Below are 26,781 nucleotides of genomic sequence, written 5' to 3' on the forward strand. Positions count from 1 at the left end.
GATTGGCACCTACATAATAGTTGCACTGTTCACTTGGCCTTATTTCTTTCTTCTTAACTATATTTACTAACAGATTACTCCTTAGGTATAAAGGATGTCTTAACTGATTTTTAAAATTTCTAATCCCTAAAATAACACCAATTCATAACACACAATAGGTGTTCAACTGTTAGTTAAATCACTTGGATTCAGATACCTCATGTCCTTGACATCAGTCCTTTAACTGTGAAAATGCTCCTCACATCTAGGCATGGTCATTTTTTTCAAATGCAAATTCAAGCTTCATTTCCTTGGACTCAACAACTCTTCAATAAAAGGTGTGCTCTAGAATTCGGAGCCATACTTTAATTAGTTGTATACTAGTAGTATGCAGTCTTTGTATTGATGTCCTGGAATACACTGACACTATTTTATTATTTCTATCTCTAGCTATGAGGTTTTCACTTAAAACCAAGTTGTCACAACATGCCTTCTTTGTTCTTAACTGCTTGGCAACTACAAGATACAAAACCCATCTTAACAAGACTACCTTCTTGTCAAGAGTCCTAAAGCTTTCTGTGCATATTTTTGGAGATTACTTTTGACAAACATTAAAACCCACCCAACCCCCAGTTTAAAGGAAATATTTACAAGAAATCAACAATTTTCTAAACAATTCAGCAAACTACTTTATCAATTAATCTTTTTATTGCACTTTTTACAGAAAAGTAAGGAACCCCTTAAACTCCAATTTTATTTTATTTTCAATGTAGACCTAAATGTTTACATAAATTGGCAAATACAGTAATTTATACACTTGAGTCACATTTAAATATTTTATAGTTTTACAATATATCATTATCTAATGGCTATGTAACAGTCAGTGGTAGGAATAGCAATGCACCAAAATTGATTTATCCATTTCTCAGTTACTGAGAAATGGATAAATTTATTTTTTAAATTATGTGAATGAACTTGCTAGAAATGTCTTTGTACCAGTGGCTTATCTTTCTTTAAATATTTTCCTAGGAATGTGCTGCTCAAAATTAGTTTTATCAAAAGATAGGTTATAGAACTCTTGTTATATTAAATAGTTTTTTTTTGAAAAAGTACTAGTATAACAATGCTACTGGAATGAGGACACAAGCGATTTAAAAATGTTTTGCTGAATTTGTAAGCCAAAATTGTTGTATGCGTGAATCAGGAAAATCTGAGTTACCTTTCTAAGAAAGAACTTTTATTTACATCTTCTGTTCCTTAATTAGCTTATTGGATAGAAAAATGTATGGGTATATATCTACTTCTTAAAAAATATTAAGCACTTTATGCATATGTAATGCAAATTACATTTTAAATCCTTTGTCTTTACAGTACACATTTCTTCTTTCAGATGACCTTGGTTACTTTGTGAACATTTTTCATCTTAATAAAGTTTTCTTTGTACCACTGATTGGAATGGGAACTGTACAGTTCCTTTATATGGTTTCAATGAACTGTGGGACATCATTTCCTTTTTCATACTGGCATCTAGCTAGTCTTCCTGTAAATAGTTACATCCTCCCATCCCCACCACAAATTTATTAGTAACAAAAAGAACCAGAGCATTACCCTGGCACATGCAATGCTGGAACTGATTTCAGGATGTTGTGTTTCAAGTCCTGTGTTTTTCCACGTCACCTACTGGGTTGCGGCAGTTCTTTATACTCTTTCCCATGTATTTCTAAAACTTTCTAATCAGCACAATGTATACTCAAAGAAGTTCTTTTTTTTTTTTTTAGTATCATGTGTAAATATTTTTAAGGCGAGAATCCCACTGATTTCTATGTTTCAAAAATTAATGCTTCTATCTTTGCTGACTTTCCTAAGGATTACCATAATTTTATTATATAAAGGATCAAGCAGAATGTTATGTGAAAGTACAATAAGCTATATACCATCACCTTAGGTGATTTGATGTCAACATACATTATCCAACTTAACCTGGGATATATATTTTATTTTATACATGGTAAAATGAAAGCTAGCAGTAACTTCCCCAGGAATAAACAATTGGAAATTAGTTAAGAATATACTTTTTTCTACACTTCCTGTTTACTTCTTTTAAAATACTGTAAGACGTCATTCAATCTTAGCACAGACCAATCTACCTGTACACTTTTCCTTAAATGACTCATATATGTTAGTATCCAAACACTTTTCAAATTGTACTTAATCACCACTGGAATCAAGAAATTCATTTTAAAAATGTCATTCTGCAACTTCCTGAATTAGTCTTTTACTGTTACACGTATCTGTGAATAATCTTTATTTTCAGTTTTATTATTAAGTCATATTAATGGCAAATATTGGTGACAAGGGAAACAGCTAAGCAAATACAGCAGTCTTGCATGTATGAAGCTGTGGATTCAGTTCCAGGCACCACATAAGACAGAGCAGTATTCTGAAAACAAAGTACTTTTCACTGATTTATTTTCCTTATCTTTCTCATTTTATGACTATCCCCCAAAACTTACTACAATGATAAGCTTTTTTTTTTCAATAATACACAAATAAAGCTGGTGCCTATATTGTTGAATTTTGGTTTGAGAAATAGCTTTACAGTAAGAATGATGTTAGTTTGGGAATTTAAATAATTACTACACTAAAAAAAAAAAAAACAATATGATAATAAAATCTTAGATGAATTTTACTGATATTCTGAAAGTTATATTTTGGATTTTTACCATTTTGCTATTGATGTTAATTCAATGGTAATTCAAATGAACACCAATCATATAATCCTGAGCCACAGTAAATAATGCCGGTATTTATTCTTGAAAAAAATTACCATAAGGCAATTGGAGTCAAATCTTAACCTGTCAGAAAATAACAGAGGACTTGGAGTTAGGCAGTAGTGCAGCGGGCTAAGCACACGTGGCGTGAAGCACAAGGACCAGTGTAAGGATCCTTGTTCAATCCCCCAGCTCCCCACCTGTAGGAGTGTCACTTCACAGGTGGTGCAGCAGGTCTGCAAGTGTCTGTCTTTCTTTCCCCATCTGTCTTCCCCTCCTCTCTCCATTTTCTCTCTGTCCTATCTAACAATGACGACATTAATAACAACAATAACTACAACAAAAAGGGCAACAAAAGGGAAAATAAAGTTTTTTTTTTAATTTAAAAAAAAAGAAAAGAACACAGGACTATAGTGTTCTCTACTTGTTTATTATCTTAATTTTTTTTTAAATGACTAGTTTGTTTCAGGAGTTTAAGTTATTTTGACAGGTTTAAACCTTGGGATCCACTAAATAACATCATTTTACTTAAAAAATATTCATTACAATTCTTTTTTTTTCCTGCTTTTGATACATGAAAATTACTGAAACTTTTATTTCTTTTCCTGAAATATAAGAGCACCCAAACTATTATTTAGATCATATATTTTAGTTGAGTAACTTCTGTATGTTTTACAACACAATGCTAAGATCAAACAACCCAATATTGAAAAGAATCATTTTCGAAAACGTAGTCAAGTTCTGCTTAATATCCAATCTTCATCATCTACTTCAATGAGACAAATGTCCGTCTACTCTGCTTTATCAGCCAAGCTAGGCTCTTCTTCTACTTTCCAGAAACATCGCCTCCTCCTACAGGACTTATATACTATTCTAACAGTTTTGAAATCATGAAAAAACACTGGATCCCAAGGTTGGTTCTCCCACATAGCACACTCTGAGCAAATTAATGTTTTTATCTCTTTGGAAACATATTCAATAACATCTTCCCCACAGGCTTGTTAACTGTAAGGATAAAGCACAATCCGTGCCATATTATATAGTAAATGTAGATCAAGAACAAAAATTGAAATTTGAAAAGTTGTTTTTCTTTAAGAATAGCATAATCTATATAAGCAGTGGAAGGCAACCAGGGCAGTCACTAGCATCTTCTGATAGTGCCACACAGGAAGCTACCCTTTAGGTGAAAATATTCTGTCCTTAAAAACAGAAAAGAAAAATATTCTGTCATGATAAAGGCCCACAGTAGCATTTCCAGTTGATTTTTTTTCCATCACTGAATGGCATCAACTTCCTAGTTCTGAAGGAAAAAAAAAAACTATCATCTATCTCCTAGGTGATAGATGGCAAGAGGCACAATGATTATGAAGGCAGTCACCTCCTTACTTGTGGCTGGCACACAACTAAAGGGACATAACATCCTTCCTGGACTTCTATCAGACATCGTTAGGATTTACAAATTGGTAGAACCAGAAAGGTGCTGTTTCATTGTCACTGAGAATCTATTAACAGACTATATTAAAAAAAAAAAAAAAAAAACCTCACCAAAAAAAAAAAAGACCTGTAATTCCAGCTGAAACAAAGAGGCTTCAAACAATTTATCCTTAGGATTGTCAGACATATTATTCTGCAGTATCTGTTCCAAGGATAATCATTTCTTTCCCCTTTAGCCTGGGCTACTTCATGGAAGGTTTTTTTCTTTTTAAGTGAAAGGGCAAGGCTGTGTCAATTTCCTGACCAATCACCCAGTCATGCGCTGGATTTTCTTTGTAATAAGCCTCCTATCACTGTGTTCTTCAACTATTAATAGGTTCCCTCAGACTCTTTTTGTAAAGCAGAAGACTATGAGATGTCATTGTGTTATTTGCTACAAGGACCAAGCAGGAGAATTAATCTGCAAGAAGTATTGTAAACAACAGACTTTCACAAATAATCATGCAAAGCTAATATTTTAAGTTATATAGACAAAAATATTTTTACCACATTGGCACTTGCATTAGTATTTACTTCTACCACCATGTCTATCTGTTTAGAATATATATGAAAGGAACACAAGATTTTAAGTTTTCCATTATGTTTCACTAGTTAGTGGTTAACTGTCAAAATAATTAAAAGATTCCTTAGATATTAATCATTCTTCTGTAGACACTAATGTGGCCTGAAGATCATTAGCAGACAAATCTTTTAAGCATAGCTGCGATACAAACCTTCACATCTACATGTATATAGATACATGTTCAAAAGTAAAAGCAACTCTGAGATTCTGGATCACAAAACTCACTTTGAAACAAAAAAGTAGTCCAGTAACCAATGAATTAGTTACTGTAAGGTTAACAGTGACATTCATTAATTCTCAAAAGATAATTAAAGACAGCATTTGCATAGAATATATCAGACAACCATTCCTAATTGCTCAAAGAGGAAACTATCCTTTAGATGAAAATATTCTACTGCCAGGATAAAGGCCCAAAGTAGCATTTCTAGTTGACATCCCCCCCCCTAATTCTCAAGGTGCTCTTCTGGGTTTTCGAGGGTTTGGCTTTCCTCAGAGGGTTCATTAACATTAGTTATAGAAGACTCTGGTTGTTTGTCCTCACAATCAAAGATAATGTCTTCTGGATTTGGAGGTGGGGGGCAAAATTCTTCACCTGGAAAGATTTCCTGAAAAAGTGTTTCGGCTTGCTTGACTGCATGATCATTTCCTAATGCACAGTCAGGCCCAGAGCAAACATACACGTTGGAAGGTAAACCCTTATATGAGGTTCTACTCACTCCTGAGGAATCTCTCATATTAAAATAGAGAGCCCATAAGATTCTTGGTTTTTTAAGTTCTCCCTCATCTGTATCTGCTTCAGTATATGGAGTAAATAACATCTTCACCACTGGTTCTAAGTCTTCTTTCGCTGTTTTAGAAGATGAACAGGTCAGATGTACTAGATAGGTGTCCTTCATACAAGTCATGGATGAAGAACATAATTCAGTGACCCGAACAGCACAAGTTGCTGGTTCCACTGGAGGCACTGTCAAAATGGAAATCTGCTGATCTGAATCTATCTTCAGTACAGACTGATCTGTGATGAGCACTGCCCTGGAGATGTGCTTATAGTGTATATTTGAACATGTTTCCTCAGAAAGATAACTATCCTCCACAATAAAATATTTAGCACTTATTCTTTGACCCAAGTGATCTATAACGGCATTACACCTCCTGGATTCTTTGTCAATCACAAGGCATTGTATTTTATGGCGAAGACAATAGATTCCACCAAAAACTGCGCACATCCTGCAGAAACACTGAGGAATTTCTCCTTGGCCATATAGGGGGAACAGAAAGGGAGTGTTGCCAAATCGCCCAAGACACTGAAGGAACTTTTTTGTAGCTTTAAGGCCATCTAATGTAGTGCACGATGACTCTGATGTCATTGAAATTGAGTGCAGTATATAATGTTGGAGGTTGGGGGTCAATTTTTTAGTTTTTAAGTACTCTGAAAATGAACTCTGCACAAAAGCTTGATATTCATCAGGATGTTGTTCATAGTCTAAACAAAATGTAAGAAATTTCATTAGCATCCTCTTTTCAATCATAGTGAGTTCTTTGCTATTAAAGACATCTGCTCTAGAGCAAGGCACCTGTTCTATCTTTCCTTCTCGGAATGAAAGAATCCTAGTGACATTTTTAAATTCTGCATAACGACTAACATTTGACTTGATTAAGAGATCAATTAGCAATCCTTGAGAATACAGTAGCTTTGATATCAGGTCAATATTAAATCTCCTGCCTTCTTTAACTATCTGGGAGTACGCAATTCTACTTTTCTTTGGTAGGTCAGTGTTATCTTCCACTAAAGGTTTGTTTTCATCCTTATCTTCATCTGAAACTGTCTCTATACAAGTTTTATCTCCACAATTCTTCTCTTTCTCTAAAGTTTCCTCTGCATCAGTTAGTTCTGCTGAAGTTTCTCCCTTACTTTTTGAATCATCTTTGTCAGGCATTTCATAGCTAGAAAGGTTTGATGAGTGTGCTGCTTTGGACAAGCATGTAGAATCCAGAGGTTCAGGGAGGGTATTAGATGCTGAGGAAAGATTTTCCTGAAAAGAATTGACCTCTTCAGTATTTTCATCCATATTTTCACTGGCATAACAAAAAACTTCTATGTGTTGAATTGTTTCGTCCTTCCTCTGAAGAGGAATGGCTTCTTCTGTGTTGTGGATCATGTCTTGCCATGCAGCAGAATTTTCTTCCCCAGTGTCATTGTTTTGCTGATATTCCTTCAGCCAGGAAAGCAATCCTGAAAAATTGAAACTAGCCCAGTTTCCTCCATAATAACTTTTTGAATCAACATGCAGAACTCTCTGACCACTTCTTGAGCATGCTGCTGCAAGGATAGATTCAGGCAAGCCTGTCCCTATTATTATCACATCAAACTCAGTGGGAAGACTGTCTGCCATCTTGGGAGGTTAAGTGTCTGATGGAAGAAATGCACATGAATTTTGACTGAAAGCTCAACAGATGTGTGACGATGCTGTAATAAAATCTCTCCTTGTGATGCTTCAGTTCAACTCAGAAGTACTGAAGTTACAGGTCTTAGTTGTTTGTTATCCTTTAAAGAATCTTCTTATAGGTCAGAAGTATAAAGCTCTGATAAACTGCACCTAATCACATATGAGAACACTTAAAATCCATGTGGAGGTTTCATTTCTGCATTCCGTCTTAGAAGTAAATGTCAAAATGCGTAGCATATGCATTTATGGCAGAGACTTTTCTCTGAAAGAAAATTCAAGAAAGAATACAATTGTAAACAAAGTATGAGAAAAGTAATTTCATGTAACAGCAATCTAATTAATCCACTGGAGTCTAATTTGTTAATAGGATTCAATCTTCTACTAATTTAAGTCACTAAATGCTTGCTCACATTTTTTTCTAATTTCGTGAAAATTAATACTCAAGTTGGGTAATAATGAAGAGTAACATAGAAACACCCCACAAGGATTAAAAACAGAATATTGTTGTCTAGCTTCTGCTTAAGAAAACATTTGGATGGGTGGGGTAGATACCATAATGGTTATGCAAAAAGACTTGCATGCCTGAGCCTCCAAGGTCCCAGGTTCAATCCCCTGCACCACCATAAACCAGAGCTGAGCAGTGCTCTGGTTAAAATAAGAAAGAAAGAAAGAAAGAAAGAAAGAAAGAAAGAAAGAAAGAAAGAAAGAAAGAAAGAAAGAAAGAAAGAGAGAAAGAAAGAAATGAATGAATATTTGGTTAAACTATTTGCAACTGTGAGCTCAGACTTCTTCTTCTTCTAGCGTTTGCCAGAGCTCAGACTAAGATGCAGCCTCTACTGTGTCATGGAATAAAAAAAACACATACTATGTGCACACTGTCATAATTAGGAATATTTTATAGTCAATACAGATTGGAGGTAAATCTAGAACAAAAGGTTTTTCCACACCCTGACCAATCTAGGCAGTATATCAAAGACCATTTCAACTGAATAAACTAGTCAGATTATTATAAAAGGATTAATTCAGTAAAATCATTAGGGCTTTAAAATATTTAATAAAATTAGTTTACTGAAGGGGAAAATGTGCCAAATATGCCAAAATTTTATATGAATGTACATATGCACATGTGATGCTTTCAATGCATGTTAAAGTCCAAGCACAGGACTTCAAATATGAGGTCCCAGGTTCAAGCCCTGCCACTTTCATTTGCCATCACTTTAGTATCTCATGACCTTTCTCATGCCCTCAGCCTCCTTGAGTGAGCCACCAAGTAGCAGATGCTGCCATGATGTCAGCCTGACTTCCCCAAAGGACCTCACAATGTAACCTGGACCCCCACCTCTCCAGGGTTCTGCCCCACCAGGGAAAGAGAGAGACAGGCTGGGAGTATGGATTGACCTGCCAATGCCCATGTTCAGTGGAAGCAATTAAAGAAGCTGGACCTTCCACCTTCTGCACCCCAAAATAACTCTAGGTCCATGCTCCCAGAGGGATAAAGAATAGGAAAGCTGGGAGTTGGGCGGTAGCACAGTGGGTTAAGCGCAGGTGGCGCAAAGCACAAGGACCAGGGTAAGGATTCCAGTTGGAGCCCCCAGCTCCCCACCTGCAGGGGAGTCCCTTCACAGTGAAGCAGGTCTGCAGGTGCCTCTCTTTCTCTCCCCATCTCTATCTTCCCCTCCTCTCTCCATTTCTCTCTGTCCTATCCAACAATGATGACATCAACAATAATGAAAAAAAAAATTGTTAAAAGACTAGGAAAGCCTTTAAGGAAGGGGATGGGATATGGAAGTCTGGTGGTGAAAATTGTGTGGAACTGTACACCTCTTATCCTATGGTCTTGTTGATGTTTTTTATTTTATAAATAAATTAACAATAATAAATTTTTAAAAAAAGAATAGGAAAGCTTCCAAAGGAGGTCATGGAACACAGAACTTCAGTGGTGGGAATTGTACCCCTGTTATCTTACAATCTTATTAATCATTAAATCACTAATAAAAGATATTTGGGAAAAAAAAAAAAGAAGAAGAAGAAGAAGAAAAAGAAGGGGAAACACAAAGCAGAACTTGGACTGGATTTGGTGTATTGCACCAAAGTAAAAGACTCTGGTGAGGGGCAGTGTTCAGGTCCTAGAACATGATGATGGAGGATGCAGAGGAAGCTGAATTGTTATGTGGAAAACTGAGAAATGTTACTCAGATACAAACTACTGCATTTTACTATCTACTGTAAACCACTAGTCCCACCAATAAAGAAAAACATTTTCCCCCAAAATGTTCAATTAACACATTTTTAATAAAAACTATTGTTAAGAGTCAAAAAAGAATTATTTTTTCATTTGTAGAGATTTAGTTGCTTTTACTCAGTTTTTTTCATTATAAAACTATGTTCGTCATTAAAATACAATTACAAGATAAAAAAGTATTTCAAAAAAGTAAAACCTATCTTTTAAAAATATGTATCTGGGTTTGTATGCTAACCTATCAAATATAAGTAACACGGACTTCTAACATTTAAATAAGAGTGATTTGTGTAGGGGTCTGGGTGGTACACATTACAATGCATAAGGACCTGGGTTCAGACCCCCAGACCTCACCTGTAGGGGTCATGTGAGGGGTTTTGTGAGCAGTGAAACAGTGCCGCAAGTATCTCTCATTCTCTGTATCAATTCTCCGTCTTTATCCAATAAAGAAAAAAAAAGAGGGGAATGATTTGCATTGTGCAGACTCTTATATAAGACTGAATCTTGTTATCCCATAGTAAAAGTGTATCTAAACATCTCTTGCCAAAAGGAACATATTTGTTATTCTTCTCTAGAAAGCACAGGAAGTCAGGAAGTAATAGTGTTAACTTCAGGCATAACAACCATTTTATTCTACGTGTAAAACATGTGTGGTCAGAGATGGAAGACTGAAAGGTCTGAAAGGCATATGCACCTATAAAACTTTAGGCAAATGCACAACACATACCACATGTTAGAAGTCTATCATTTATCTTTGCACCATGAAGAGTTTTGCAAGCTCTCTTTTCCACCACCAAACCTACTAAAATATAACTTCAGTGTTACCATCTTTTTTGGGGGGGAGGGGATTAATGTTTTACTGTTGACAGTAAATACAAACAATAGTTTGTACATGCATGACATTCCTCAGTTTTCCACACAACAATACAACTCCCACTAGGTCCTCTGCCATCCTGCTCTAGGACCTAACTCTCCCTTCACCCCCACCCCAGAGTCTTTCACTTTGGTGCAATATACCAACTTCAGTCCAAGTTCTGTTACCACCTTGAGCCTTACCTGAAAACATAATCCTTGGAGTTTACTCCAGGCAAAGAAATTCCTAGTCATGCCTTACAACTTTTAGGTTTCTCAAACATGTCTTTGAACCCCTTGCCCAGGGTTTCCACCTCTAATCTAAACAGTGATAAAGACATAATGAAAAGTAGCAGTGAGGGAGTCAGATGGTGGTGCACATATTACAATGCACAAGGACCCCCGTTCAAACCCCTGGTGTCCACTTGGAGGTGAGAAAGTTTATAATCAATGAAGCAGTGTTACAGGGGTCTCTCTGAGACCAGGTGGTGCACACCTGGTTGAGAGCACATGTTACAGTGCACAAGGACACAAGTTTGAGCCCCCAGTCCCCACCTGCAGAGGGAAAGCTTCACAAGTAGTGGAGCAGTGCTGCAGATGTGTGTGTCTCTCTCTCTCCCTATCACCACCTTCCCTCTCAATTTCTGGCTGTCTCTATCCAACAAATAAAGATTTTAAAAAGCTAAAAATATGTTCAAAAACAAAGTTACAGGTGCCTCTCTGTCTCACCCCCCACTATCTCCCCATTCCTCTCAACTTCACTGTTTCTAATAAATACATAGTTAAAACAAAAGTAGCAACTAAATATCAAGAATAATGTAAGCTTCAGACAAGATAGTATGTACTGAAGCTTGTACCAGTTTCAGAAAATTCTTTGAAGTAGATTCAGAGCAAATAGGGAGAGAGTAAGAATGACAGAGGCAGCATTGAAAGGTAGAGCAGCAGAAGGGAGAGGCGAGATTAACTGTTACTACTAAAGAACTATATATAAATACACACACACACACACACACACACACATATATATATCCTTATATTAAACTCCCCCACAGACTTGAGAGAAAAAGAATTCCCCTGCACAGAAAGAAATAAATTTCATCACTGTGACCAGAAACCTGTTGCATATCCAGGAGAGCACTAATGATGACACTTTAAGCTTGAGTTAAGCTATCCTTTTGAAAATCTAGTCCTAAAAAATTGTGGATAAGTATTCTAAATTAAGATAGACTGTAAACACATAGTCACCCACATCAACAACTACAGAGGTTTACTAGGGTCCCTCCCATATTTTAAATATTTTACAAATAAAATTGTCAGATTAACTCTTATTGGGGAGGCAATATTAGCATCTTAGAAATACTGAGGTAACTGAATAAATACAATCATGATTTTTGTGACTTTGTTTCATTCAAGATTTTTTTTTTTCTTTACTGGGTGGTTTATAGTCAACAGTAAGATAGTTTGTACATATGCAACATTTCTCAATTTTCCACCCAACAATCTAATCCCCCCACCCCACCCCACCCCGTCCTCCTCTGTCATTAAAGATATTTTTAAAAATCCTAACAATAGTTGGGTTTCACAACATAGTTTAGAATAAATATATATCTAATATTGCTACAACGATTTTGTTTTTGAAAACCTATCAAAATATAAGCTATAATCAATTATCAGTGAATTTCATGCTGATTTTTTTAAAGGAACTTTAAAGGAATAAGAAATATCTCTATTTCAAGATTTTGCAGAAATAAAATTCCTGGGGCATACACAAAAAGATACTTTCCTTTCCAACTTTAAAAAACACATCTTAAATAATATACTGGGAGGCTTGTCCTTCACAATGTCAAGCCTCAGTGAGACTTCAATTTGCCATAAGAATTACAAGTATTGTTGAAATTGTTAGCTAACAAATAAGTTGAACTCTAATGATATCTACTAACTACACAGCTAATTATCTGTTTATTGGGGTTAGGATTTTGAGTCACATGTAGTCTCTCTCGCCTTAGATTGTGTTGTGCTGGAACCTACAATGAGGAAAACATAGTAAAAACAGATTTCAGGGCACATGGCACTTTGCATTGTGAAGACCTTAAAGAAAAGTCTCACTTCCTAGGAAGTATTTCAAGGCTTACACCTGCTAAAGAGTTGAACTGTTGGACAGTGCAGTGGTGCACCTAGTTGAGCCCAAAGACCAGGTGGCAAAGCCCTTATTTTCACCTGCGTTGAGGAAGCTTCTCAAGTGAAGAAGCTACGCTGCAGGTTTTTCTCTCCCTCTCCCTCTCCCTCTCCCTCCTTTCCTCTCTTATCTCCCCCTTCCTTTCACTTTCTCTGTCCTATATCAAAAAGGGGGGAGGAGCTATGTTGTTCTTGCTTTATTCAATTTTACTGTCAGTGTTCAATCTCTCATTTAAAGAAACAAGAAACGGTATATAAATGAAATGTCTTCACCCTTTCCAACTTTGTTTCATTAGGGTGAGCTTCCATGAGTTCATGATCTTTTTTTCCCCCCTTGAGTCTCTTGACTCTACAGTCCCTCTTTCTTTCCTCAAAGCCCACTTTTTCACGCTCTGCTGAATTCTCTTAGGAAGTGAGCAGGTAAGAGTGCGGAGTTAAAGGTCCTCTGGGGCTCAGGGGACAGCAGGGCAGGAAGTGGAGCCCCAGGAAGGAGCACCGAGCAGCTCTGGGTGGAGGAGCCTGGAGGAGGGGTGAGGCCGAGCCGGGAGGAGGCGGAGGGAAGTTTGCAGGGGGAGGAGGATGCTTCCCTCTCCCGTGTCCAACTCACCCCAAGAGGCTAATCGCGTCCCAGTCGGCCCACGGCGTTCCAGACCCACGAAGGCAAAGGACACCAGAAGGTCACCGCAGCGGATGCTGACCCGGGGAAGGTGGGTGGAGGGCGGAGGCGCTGCAACTTGGGGCAGAGGGCGAGCCCAGCAGCTTGCTGCCCACGTCCAGCAGCCCGGAGGAATAGAGCCGCAGTGTCAGGCGCGCCTGGTGGTCTGGGGCTAACTGACCCCTCAGAAGCCCCGGTACCACCGCTCTCCCTGGACACCAAGGGGACGTCCGGGAACCTAGTACCTGGTCCGGCCCGGGAGCGCTCGGGGACTGAAGGCCCAGGCGTCCGGCTCCGCCCGAGGCGCGCTGCGCACTGGGCGGGACTTAGCCTCCGCCGCCCTCGCCGACTGGAGGGTTCGCTGGGGCCGCCTGGAGCCCCGCCCCGCCCCTTCCGCCGCGCAATTGGATCCCCGCCCCGCCCCCCTCTCCCCCCCCCACCCCGCAGGCGTCTTCCAGCCTCTTCCCAAACCTTGTGAAAGCCCTTCGAGCCCCGCCCTGCCTCCTACCCCTGCTCTTTGCACCCTCACGTCATACAGAGACACTGTAAGCTTTTCCCTCGCCCTGAACAGGCATCAAGACTTGGGGAAGGTGGGGGAGAGGGGAGGGAAGGCTGGGAGAAGGGGTAAGGGGGAGAGTTGTGGGTCCTCCCAGCTCTTCTCCTCTCACCCCGCTTGAAATATGACATTTACTCACTCTTCCAATCTTAAGATCACTTAGTAGAAATTGCACCATTCTTGAACTAATGATAATGATAAGATAGGACTGGATGAAGGACTCCTACCCTAGCCTTCATTCCCTTCACAGAAAGCTGTAGTAACCTATTCCTGTCTCCAATGCTGCATCCATCTCTCACACAAGTAATGTGAATCCAAGATTGGTCCCTAAAAACCAGTCAATATTGTGTCTTGACTGTCTTGCTCTAAAGTAGTGATTGATATATCCTGTTACTGAAGCTTGCCAGAGTACTTCAGTTTGCCCTCACTGCGTCTCCTGAGCTCCAACCCAAATCTAGCAGGTACAGAGACATAGGTGCTATATTTAGAACAGCACACATTTTCCACTTGGCATTTTCTCCAGCAGAAGTGAGACTATAGTGCAAGTCAAATATAGAATGTGAAGGTGATTACATTGTAGGAGCGATTCCTGCTGTCCTTGCACAATACCTAGCAATGCCCCACAAAAGAACTGTATATCTGAACAAGGCCTGCAGACTGCATCCAAGCAAGACTTTTTTTGAAGCACAAGAAAATTGCCCTCCAACAGGGTGTTTACCCCTCCTGCCTCCATCTGTTGGAAAAAGCAGCAAAGCTTGGTTTTTATGAATTCCCAATCCAAGTGCATGGGAGAGATATCTAGAATCTAATCATCAAGGCATCACAGCTCTTACCCCCCACCCCGCCCCACCCCAGGACATTGAGCACTAGTTTAGGGATAGTGTAATCTACCCTAAAAACTTTGATTTGTCTTTAATACTTTCAATATGAACTTATCATCTATGAGGCTAACATACAATCCTTTAAAATTTCATCTGATTTTCCATTTTGGACTTATACAAACATTAGACAAGTTCTCTGTGCCATGTCCTTTATTTACTATGTTATGCAGAGTTAAATTCTCAATAAATTTAATTGCACAGAAAGTCTCAGTATTTCTCTTAAGTATTCTTTCTCCCTTTTGTTCTTTCACCTTTTTTTGTCCTGAGGTCCCACCCTCTCTCCCCCTACTTCCCCTATGAAAGTTACATTCTGGTAGAGTCAGAAAAGTAGATAGTAGTAATAGCAGTCATAGTAGTAGTTGTAATAGCAGTAGTGGTAGTAGTAGTGCATTTGTAGCATATTAGATATTGACATATGCTATAAAGAAAAAAATAATGGTCCCAGGTGGTGGCGCAACTAATTGAGTGCACATACTACAATGAGCTAGGACCCAGGTTCTAGCCCCTAGTCTCTACCTTCAAGGGGAAAGCTTTGGGAGGAAGCAGTGTTGCAGGTGTCTGTCTCTCTTCCTCTCTATCACTCCCTTCCCTCCCCTCTCAATTTCTGTCTATTTCTATCCAATAAATAAGTTAAAATAATTTTTTGAAAAAGGTAAGAAATGAAAAAAAAAATAAGACTATGCCCTTTCCAACCTTGGTCCCTGGCTCCCTTACAAAAAAAAAAAAAAAAAATGACCAAACAAATTTGTACTTTTCCCTGACTTAGAAAATGCCATTTAGTGAATGTAATGAACTTTTCATAGGTAGAATCTGGCATACTTTCAGGTTCTGAAAGTCAATTACTTTTAGTTTCTAAAGCTCAATCATTCTGTGCATATTGCTCTTTGTGTGCGTAGGAATCGCCTTAGTTTATTAGCTGTGTATCTGTTCACAGTCTCCTCCTACCCAATACATTGGCTTAAAAATGAAATCTAAAGGAAAACTTACAATAATCTTACTCTTAAGATTTTGGGTAACCAAGAAGTTAAGAAAGAGTAAATACTCAATTTATTGGGGGGGGGGGTGGCAGGAAACGGGTTGTGAAGTTATGATTAGCATGTTTCTACTTACATACCAATATTCAGTATAGTGAAATTTTGGTACCCAGGGGACTAGAAAATTTATATGATTCCTAGACCAGAGACAAAAGCAAGTTAAGTATAAAGGATTAGGAAACAGCAAAAAAAAAAAAAAAAAAAAAAGTGTATCAGAATATATTTTTTGTTAAACTAGAAGCAAAATAACCATGGAATAGTACTTTCAAAGTATTGCAAGAAATTTCCAGCCTAGGATTTTATACCCAGGCAATGGCAAGAGAAGCTTAAGGATATTATCAGAAATGCAAAATATCAAATATTTATATTCCAGATGTTATTTCTGAATGTGACTGACCAAAATAAAGCAATAAACCATGAAACAGAAAGACATAGGTTATAAGGTAAAGAAAGAACTAAAATGATGGCAAAGGGAGATAGTTATAGCTTAGCAATAAAGGGACTATAAGCTATACTTTAGTTTATGTGAGGCAAACATTCAGGATATAGAAACATGACTCGGAAGACAAATATTTGGAGGAGGGTTAGCAAGATTCCTTCTCTTGTTTCACCTCTTGATCCCAAAAATTTCTCAGTAATCAAGAAACAGATTCGGTTTTCTCGGTGATCAAGAACCAGCATCTGGTCAGCCTGAGTTGCTCCTTTTTCTGTGTCCTGTTAAAAGTACCAGCTGCAAATATTTATTTTTCCCAGAGGAGTACTTCTTAGATAATCCTGAAAGCTGGGGTTGGCCATGATGAATTCAGAAGCAAGTTAAGTAAGAGAAACTTGGTGTCCTTGACAGAATCTAGTAGATGGTTAAAACATGGTCTGTAACACAGATATGTCAACACATTTTGACCTCAGGAGTTACTGCCTGCTGAGACCTGTGACCACCTTCCACCATTTAACCATGTGATAGCTTCATTTCCCTTGTGTTTGTGCTCAAATATCTTTCTAGTTAATGAACTTATATCTGAGTTTGTATTTGCTTTACATTGATTTGTCCTTCAACTCACACCTTTACACTTTTTCTTGGGCCTGTATTTTTTAGGTCAAAATAATCTTCTGACCCTCAAGGTTCTTCTAGAAAAAAAAAAAAAAAAAAAACTGACACCAGAGGTCTGTTCATAGCACTATCAGCTTGCTACTATTATCTTCAGAGCCTGAAACAAAAGAGAACATGATGTAAGTTTGCAGTACATAATGGATTACCAGAAAATTCATGCCACATTTTTGATAGAAAAAAATAAGTCATGACTGTTCCAACAATCCAGTATTTTCTGAATGAATTTATGGATGAATATAGGAATTATTACATTAGAATTGTAGGAAAGCTGTTGTCATTACGCAACACTTTTTTTTATTTTGAAGTTGTGCTTAGTAGTGACAGCTTTTTACACAGAAAAGGAAAATAATATGAGGGAGAGAGGTAGTACTAAAATTGTAAGTGCCAAAAGACTTCCAGAGGCGGAGCTACAGAGCAGCAGACATGGACACAACCAAAAAAGAAAACTACAGACCAATGTCTCTGATGAACATAAATGCTAACATATTGAACAAAACTCTAGCCAACCAGATACAGCAGTATATTAAAAAGATTGATCATCATGACCAAGTGGGGTTTGTCCCAGGGATGATGCAAGGTTGGTTTAACATACTTAAATCAATCAGCATGATCCAACACATCAATAAAAGCAAGACCAAAAACCACATGGTTATAGCAATAGATTCAGAAAAAGCCTTCGACAAAATACAACAACCCTTTATGATCAAAATACTACAAAAAATGAGAATAGGTGGAAAATTCCTCAAGATAGTGGACTCTATATATAACAAACCTACAGCTCAGATCAGGTACTAGACAGGGCTGCCCACTATCACCATTACTATTCAACATAGTGTTGGAAGTTCTTGCCATAGCAATCAGGCAGGAGCAAGGAATTAAAAGGATACAGATTGAAAGAGAAGAAGTCAAACTCTCCCTATTTGCAGATGACATGATAGTATACACAGACAAACCTAGAGAATCCAGCAGGAAACTTTTGAAAATCATCAGGCAATACAGTAAGGTATCAGGCTACAAAATTAATATTCAAAAGTCAGTGATATTCCTCTATGCAAACACTAAGTTGGAAGAAGATGAAATCCAGGGGACCGGGTGGTGGTGCACCTGGTTGAGCACACACATGTTATAGTGCACAAGGACCCAGGTTCAAGCCCCTAGTCCCCACCTGCAGGGGGAAAGCTTTGTGAGTGGTGAAGCAGGGTGCAGGTGTCTCTCTATCTCCCCCTACTCTCAATATCTGGCTGTCTCTACCCAATAAATATAATAAAAATTTTTTTAAAAAAAAGAATATGAAATCCAGAAATCAATTCCTTTTACTATAGCAACAAAACCAATAAAATATCTAGGAATAAACCTAACCAAAGAAGTGAAAGACTTGTATACTGAAAATTATGAGTCACTACTCAAAGAAATTGAAAAAGACACAAAGAAGTAGAAAGATGTTCCATGATCATGGGTTGGAAGAATTAACATCATCAAAATGAATATACTGCCCAGAGCCATCTACAAATTTAATGATATCCCCATCAAGATCCCAACCACATTTTTAGGAGAATAGAACAAATACTACAAATGTTTATCTGGAACCAGAAAAGACCTAGAATTGCCAAAACAGTCTTGAGAGGAAAGAACAGAACTGGAGGCATCACAGTCCCAGATCTCAAATTGTATTCTAATCAAAACTGCTTGGTACTGGAACATGAATAGACATGCTGGCCAGTGGAATAGAATTGAGAGCCCAGAAGTAAGCTCCCACACCTGTGGACATCTAATCTTTGACAAAGGTGCTTAGACTATTAAATGGGAAAAGATGAGTCTTTTCAACAAATGGTGTTGGAGAAAATGGTTTGAAACATGCGGAAGAATGAAACTAAACTACTCTATTTCACCAAACACAAAAGTAAATTCCAAGTGGATCAAGGACTTGGATGTTAGACCAGAAACTATCTCATATTTAGAGGACTCTTTTCCAGATAAATTTTAAAGACATCTTCAAGGAAACAAATCCAATTACAAAGAAGACTAAGGCAAGTATAAACCTATAGGACTACATCAAATTAAAAAGCTTCTGCACAGGAAAGAAGCCAATATCCAAACAAAGAGAATCCTCACAGAATGGGAGAAGATTTTTACATGCCATACGTCAGACAAGAGTTTAATAACCAACATATATAAAGAGCTTGCCAAACTCAACAACAAGACAACAAATAACCCCATCCAAAAATGTGGGGAGTACATGGACAAAATAATCACCACAGAAGAGATACAAAACGACAAGAAACATATGAAAGAATGCTCCAAGTCTTTGATTGCCAGAGAAATGCAAAAAAAACAACAATGAGATACCATTTCACTCCTGTAAGAATCTCATACATCAGAAAAGGTAGCAGCAACAAATGTTGGAGAGGTTGTGGGGTCAAGAGAACCCTCCTGAACTGCTGGTGGGAATGTCAATTGCTCCAACCCCTGTGGAGAGCAGTCTGGAGAACGAACTCTCAGAGGGCCAGAAATGGACCTACCCTATAATCCTGCAATTCCTCTCCCAGGGATATATCCTAAGGAACCCAACACACCCATCCTAAAAGATTTGTGTATACCTATCCTCTTAGCAGCACAATTTGTAATAGCCAAAACCTGGAAGCAACCCAGGTGTGCAACAGCAGATGAGTGGCTGAGCAAGTTGTGGTATATACACAATAGAATATTACTCAGCTATTAAAAATAGTGATTTCACCTTTTTTCAGCCCATTTTGGATGGAGCTTGAAGAAATCATGTTAAGTGAAATAAGTGAGAAATAGGAAGATGAATATGGGATGATCTCATTCTAAGGCAGAAGTTGAAAAACAAGATCAGAAGAGAAAACACAAGTAGAACCTGAACTGGAATTGGTGTGTTGCACTAAAGTAAAAGACTCTGGGGTGGGTGGGTGGGACTTTTGCAGGTCCTGGAAAAGACTGACAGAGGAACTAGTTGAGGGTGTATTGTTATGTGGAAAACTGAGAAATGTTGTGCATGTACAAACTATTGTATTTATTGTTGACTATAAAACATTAATCCTCCAATAAAGAAATGTAAAAAAAAAAAAAAACCTGTAAATGCCCAGCAAAGTTATCTGCTTTGCTTCTGAAGGCAGATCTTTGAAGAAATTTTAACATTTGATTTTTTATCTAATTCACCTACACCATAGGGAATTAATAAGCTGAGGTGATTTTGTTTTAGGCTGCTTTTTTATTATAATCTTTTGTTTGCAAAATTGTATACTTTGTATGTATACAATTTAACCTCCTTTCAAATTGTGAGCTACCATTCCACACCCTGAACATGACCAAGCTCTTGATCTCCCCTATACCTCTGGTCCAGTGGAATCATCCCCCTTTTATTCTCTTCCCCTTCTGCTTTTGGTAACCTCAGTACTTGGGCTTCCAATTTTTTTTTTCATTTTATTTTATTTTTAATCTAAATTTCTAAGGTTTCTAGTTTACACGTAAATTCTAAATTCCTCTTTGTGCCACTCTTCATTATCGCATGACTGGAAGTTAATTATTGGTAAAACAAGGCAACTTTTACTTCCTATAAGGAGGTGAAGATTGGAAAGCTTGATTCAGTATCCACTGTATAAGTGGTATTGGCATTTTAAAGATTGCAGTTAATAGGAAACATCTGTATATAAAGGCCTCATCATATCCAGCTAAGTCATTTTAAAGAACTTTCTCTCAATCCTGAACTACCCTTTCCCCAGCCCTAGTTAACTTAATAGTTAAGATTAAGAACAATTACTAAAGAATAAAAGACAGTTTCTATTATAACTAAAAAATATATTGTCATTGTGATAAAAATAACAGTGCTGAAACTGCTATTTTTAGAAGCTCATTTTCTATATCCAGTACAGCTGTTAAAAACCAATGGGGGGTGGGGTGCGGTGTTGTGACCACAACAGGAGTTTGGGACTATTAGCATATGAATGATGTCAGCCTGAGGCTGAGACACAAGGGAATATATAAAAGGCACAGACTTGTAGCAGCCCATGCTCTTTGGCTGTTGCTGCTTCTCCTGGTCAGAAACATCTCGATGGAGGTCTCAAGTATCCACCATAGCTACTTCTCCTGGGAACTGAACACATGTGACTCTGCTGGCTGGTGAACTTTTAGACCCTTCTACAGCCATGAGCAATCATACCTCAGCTGATAATTGTTTATCTTATGGGACTAAACTTTTGATAACTATACTCAGACTTTATGGACCTAGCATACTCTTAACCCTTGATGATAATTGTTTATTTTGCTTTTTACCTGTTTCACCCTAATAAACCTTGTATTGTTTAAACCTGTTCCCAGATCCCCACTGTGTCCCCGTCCTTTTTACATAAAGTTAAAAATTACAATAGGCAGATGGTAGCACAATAGGTTAAGCGCACATGGCTCAAAGCACAAGGACGGGCATAACAACCAGTTTAAGCCCCAGGCTCCCCACCCACAGCGAGGTCTCTTCACAAGCGGTGAAATGGTCTCTGCCCCTCTCTGTCTTCCCCATGTCTCTTGATGTCTCTTTGTCCTATCCACAACAACAACAAAAATACCAACAATAACAGTAATAGCAACAAGGGCAACAAAATGGGGAAAATGGCCTCCAGGAGCAGTGGATTCTTAGTGCAGACACTAAAACCCTAGCAATAATCCTGGGGGGAGGGGGGGGAAACAGTGGGAACTTTACTCTTGTAAGTTTAACTTAATAAGGGTTGGCTTAGTTATGTTGTAACTAGAGACTTAAAAGGGGCTTAGGACTTTGGCACTTAAGGATTCACAGCAGGGAGCTGAAAACAGGTTTAAACAATAGAAGGTTTTATTAGGGTGAAGTGGGTAATAGGCAAAATAAGCAATTACAACTGCTCTGAGTCCTTGTTTTTTATACAGTCCCTTCTGTGTCTCCTCAGGATGAAATCATCATTCGTATGCTAATAGTCTCAAACTCCTGTTGGGGTCACAACATACTTTCTAGTGCCTCTTCTGTACAAAATAATACTTGCAATGAGAGGCAACAGTAGAAAGAAGTAAAGTCTAGTTGCCTTACTTGATCTTTACAAATTCCTCGTTCTAAGGCAGTATTATTGAAGCAGACTAGAGAGGTTGGAATATAGTAAAGTTATGTTGTTAAATAGAACAAGAGAAATATTATTAAAAGTCAGCAGTAAAAGTCCTGTGCATGAGCTTCAAGGATTCTCACTTCTTTTTTATTTTTATTTTATTTATAAAATGGAAATATAAGAGGGGTACAATTCCACACAGTTCCCACAGCCAGAACTCTGTATCTCATCTACTCTCTTGAAAGCTTTCCTATTATTTATCCCTCTGGGACTATGGACCCAGGATCATTATGGTATGCAGAAGGTGAAAGATCTAGCTTCTGTAATTGCTTCCCCACTGAACATGGACATTGGCAGGTTGATCCATACTCCTAGCCTCTCTCTCTCTCTCTCTCTCTCTCCCTAATGGGGTAGAGATCTGGGGAGGCAGGGCTCCAAGACACATTGGTAGGGTCATCTTCCCAGGGGAGTCAGGTTGTCATCATGGTATCATCTGGAACCTGGTGGCTGAAAAAGAGTTAAGATATAAAGCAGAAAAAAAATGTTGACTAATTATGACCCTAAAGGCAAGAATATTGCATATGAAGATTTTGGGGGTCTCCAGTTTGGAAAAGCTATATCTACTTTACGTATATTCCAAGGGACTCATGACTTTACTCATTTTTGCCTGTGTCTGAATGTAGGAATAAACCTGACCAAAGAAGTTAAAAACTTGTATACTGAAAACAATGAGTCGCTATTCAAACAAATAGAAAATGATACAAACAATTAGAAAGACACTGGATTCTCATGGATTGGAAGAATTAATATAATCAAAATAAGTAGTCTACCCAGAGCCATATAAAAAATCTATTCAATAACCATCAAAGTCCCACCAAGTTTCTTTAAGAGAATATAACAAAAATTACAATCATTTATCTGGAACCAGAAAACATCAGGAATCACCAAAACAATCTTGAGGAAAAGAAACAGAAATGGAGGTTTCACACTCCAGATCTCAAACTACACTATGAGGCCATAATAGCCCAAACAGCCTGGTGTTGGAACAAAAATAGGTGCACAGACCAGTGGAACAGAACTGAAAGTCTTGAACTAAACCCCCACACCTATGGGCATTTGATTTTTGATAAAGGGGCCCAAAGTATTAAATGGAGGAAGGAGGCTCTCTTCAATAAATGGTGCAGGGAAAACTGGGTAGAAACATGCAGAAAAGGGGCTGGGTGGTGGCACACCTGATTGAGCACACATGTTACAGTACTCAAGGACCCAGATTCAACCCCCTGGTCCCCACCTGCAGGAGGAAAGCTTCACAAGTGGTGAAGCAGTGCTGCAAATGTTTCTCTGTCTCTCTCCCTCTCTACCACCCCCTTCCCTCTCAATTTCTGACTGTCTCTATCCAACAAATAAAGATTTAAAAAAAATTGTAAATGTAAAATAAGGAAGAAAGAAAGAAAGAAAGGTGCAGAAGAATGAAACTGAACCACTTTATCTCACCAGAAACAAAGTCAACTCCAAATGGATCAAGGACATAGAGGTTAGACCAGAAACTATCAAATACTCAGAGGAAAACATTGGTGGAACACTTTCCCACCTAAACCTCAAGGACATCTTTGATGATACAAACCCAACTGCAAGGAAGACTAAAACAAAAACAAGTAAATGGGACTACATCAAACTGAAGAGCTTCTGCACAGCCAAAGAAACTATCACACAAACAAAGTGACGCTTCACAGAATGGGAGAAGATCTTCACATGCCATACATCAGACAAGAGCTAATAACCAAGGTATATAAAAGCTCACCAAACTTAGCAACAAAAAAGCAAATGATCCCATCCAAAAATGGGCAGAGGTGATGAACAGAATATTCAATACAGAAGAGATCCAAAAGGCTAACAAACACATAAAAAATTGTTCCAGGTCACTGATTGTCAGAGAAATGCAAATAAAGACAACCACCACACACCTGTGAGAATGGCGTCCATCAAAAAGGACAGCAGCAACAAATGCCGGAGAGGTTGTGGGGACAAAGGAACCCTCCTACACTTCTGGTGGGAATGTAAATTGGTCCAACCTCTGCCAAAAAGAAATGTGTACACCTATGTTCATAGCAGCACAATTCGTAATAGCTAACACCTGGAGGCAAACCAGTTGCCCAACAACAACAGATGAATGGCTGAGAAAGCTGTGGTATATATACACAATGGAATACTATGCAACTATTAAGAATAATTAACCTACCTTCTCTAACCCATCTTGGATGGAGCTAGAAGAAATTAAGTTAAGTGTGCTAAATCAGAAAAACAAAGATGAGTATGCTATGATCCTACTCATAAACAGAAATTGAGAAAGAACAGAAAGGAAAACTCAAAGCAGAATCTGAGTTTGAAGTATGGCATCTAAGTAAAAACCTCTAGGTGGAGGATGAAGGTAGATGTTCAGTTTCACTAGGGGGTGGGTGGGATGCATTGGATCGACCTTCTCGTGGTGCATCCCGTGAGTACCCATTCATTGGGGAAACTGACGATCCTTCCTAGCCGACTGAATCTACATGGATCCCAGTCACTTTCAAAGCCAGCAACAAGCAGCTCCTGACAGCTTTCAACCTGACGCTGTTGACTGGCTACGGAAGAAGGGCAAATGCTAGAAGAAGAAGGGGGTGGGTAGGGGAGGGACAAAGACTTTTGGTGGTGGAAATGGTGTTGATGTGCACTCCTATTAATGTATAGTCTCACAAATCATTATTTAATTAAAATGAGAGGGGAAAATGGATTGAATGTCTCAAACTTTTTTGATGCATAGACCATAGCTCTGAGTATATGTTCCTTTAATCTAAGCACTTAAGACTGCAAATTGATAATCAGATTAAATTTTAACAATGGGCTCAAATTGTTAATAACTTTCTAATAATGACTTGTTCTTTGAAATGTTAAATCTCCTAAAAGCTTAGACCAGGGAGAACAGAAGCAACTGGCAATATTACTTTATAAGATACACTATATATAAATAGCATTAAAGGACATAAATTATGGTAAGGTCATGAATGATACAGTAAATCCTAACAATGGGTTTTCAAAGTTAACCCAACTGCCAAATAACTTGGTTATACCAATAACTATCTCTGTCCATAAATACATGTATCCATATATTAATGCAAAGTATATACCTTAAAACAAAAGTGCACAATAGTTCTCAGTGAGTCAATAAATGCAGGAAGCAAGTAGAAAGACCTAAAAAGACACCATAAGGTAACCTAATCAAATAGTTTCTACTTAGACATAGATACCCTCCTCATCTACTGCCTATTCCCTCAATCACTCCAAAACTAACCTTGTCTGACAAAGTAAGGACTACAAAAGCTGAATAAAGGAAAAAGACTGGCATACTTTAAAGATTACTTTTTAGTCACTACCAGGCCACCCTATCACCTGGGGTCCTAGTCAGGGAGTCCTGGGATGCCCACAAAGACATGATGGGCCTAGTCATCTAACAGATCCCTCTCGCTACTGTCACTGGTCATCTCCATCAGGAAATACATAATGGATTCCTTTGTGAGACTCTCTAGGACCTTGCTCTCAGTGTGGATCAATAGTGGTAGGGAATGTTCCATTCTCCAAAGGGAGGTTGGACAACTTACTCTACCTACTACCCCAGAGAAGATGGGTCTTGAAATTAGTGCAGCCTGGGATGCTCCTAGCCAAGACCACATAATACAAGCTCAGACCTACAGGGATGCAGAGGTTACATAGGCTCTTGTGATGAATATGGGCCCAGATCAAATTGATGAGGTTTACAATTAATAATATCTGTATACTTTTCCCATTTTTGAGAGCTACTCTCTTCCCTGATCCAGCTTTCTAGTCCTTTTTCAAAGTGTAACATCATTACCCCAGACAATAACCTGCATCCATCTGCATGTTAGCTATCAGGCTCAGGCAAAAACTAGTAAAGTCATGAGTCCCTTGGAATATACCTAAAATAGACCACTAGCTTTTTTCTAAATAGAGACCCCCAAACCTTCATCTACAATATTCTTGCCTTTAGGTTCATGATAATTCAACAATTTGTTCTGCTTTACATATTAACTCTTTTTCAGCCACCAGGTTCCAGATGATACCATGATGCCAACCTTACTCCCCTGGGAAGATGACCCCACCATGTGTCCTGGAGCCCTGCCTCCCCAGATCCCTACCCCACTAGGGAGAGAGAGACAGGCTGGGAGTATGGCTCAACCTGCCAATGCCCATGTTCAGTGGGGAAGCAATTACAGAAGCCAGACCGTCCACCTTCTGCACCCCACAATGACCCTGGGGGATAAATAATAGGAAAGCTTTCAAGGGAGTGGTTGGGATATGGAGTTCTGGTTGTGGGAACTGTGTGGAATTGTACCCCTCTTATGCTATGGTCTTGTCAATATTTCTATTTTATAAGTAAAATTATATAAATTTAGAAAATAAAAGTAAAGACACTACATTCATAAAACCTACAGAACAAGAATAACCAAGTATCCCCAGATACTCCAATATACATATCAGTAATATGCCTATAATTACTGTTGGTAGGGTAAGAATGACAATCAAAGAAATCAAATTATCTCTAATTCCTATATAAGCCCACCTGATTCAATAATTTGGGACTGCTCCAAACTAAGGAGGAACTGAATCATTGTTTTCTGTAGTGAATACATATTCTCTACCACCTCCAATGTCTGGGAAATCTTATTCCAGTTCTACAGAAAAACCTAACCAGCAGCATTAACATACCCACACACACACTTTTAATACTTATTGGGAAAGAAATATCCGTCTCTTTATGAAGGCTGCAGATTGTTATAGCGAGATTATGATGCAACAGAGGACTACATGAAGGACACTGGTAACATTATTAGGTCAGATTTGTTGCTGAAAATGTTTGCATGAAATGAATTAGATCTTAGCCACTGTATTTCC

General features: G+C 38.3%; 1 protein-coding gene across 1 annotated transcript; it reads right to left on the minus strand.

Annotated features, from left to right (window-relative positions):
• Positions 1-665: 665 nt before the first annotated feature.
• CHML (CHM like Rab escort protein) lies at positions 666-13,568 on the minus strand. Its single transcript, XM_060192038.1, has 2 exons — positions 13,420-13,568; positions 666-7,515 (listed from the first exon to the last, which is right to left on the minus strand). Exon 2 carries the CDS (start codon positions 7,197-7,199, stop codon positions 5,250-5,252), a length of 1,950 nt encoding a protein of 649 aa, XP_060048021.1. The 5' UTR covers positions 7,200-7,515; positions 13,420-13,568; the 3' UTR covers positions 666-5,249.
• Positions 13,569-26,781: the final 13,213 nt, after the last annotated feature.

The sequence above is a fragment of the Erinaceus europaeus genome, chromosome 6 (genome assembly GCF_950295315.1).
Source record: "Erinaceus europaeus chromosome 6, mEriEur2.1, whole genome shotgun sequence".
Taxonomy (NCBI): domain Eukaryota; kingdom Metazoa; phylum Chordata; class Mammalia; order Eulipotyphla; family Erinaceidae; genus Erinaceus; species Erinaceus europaeus.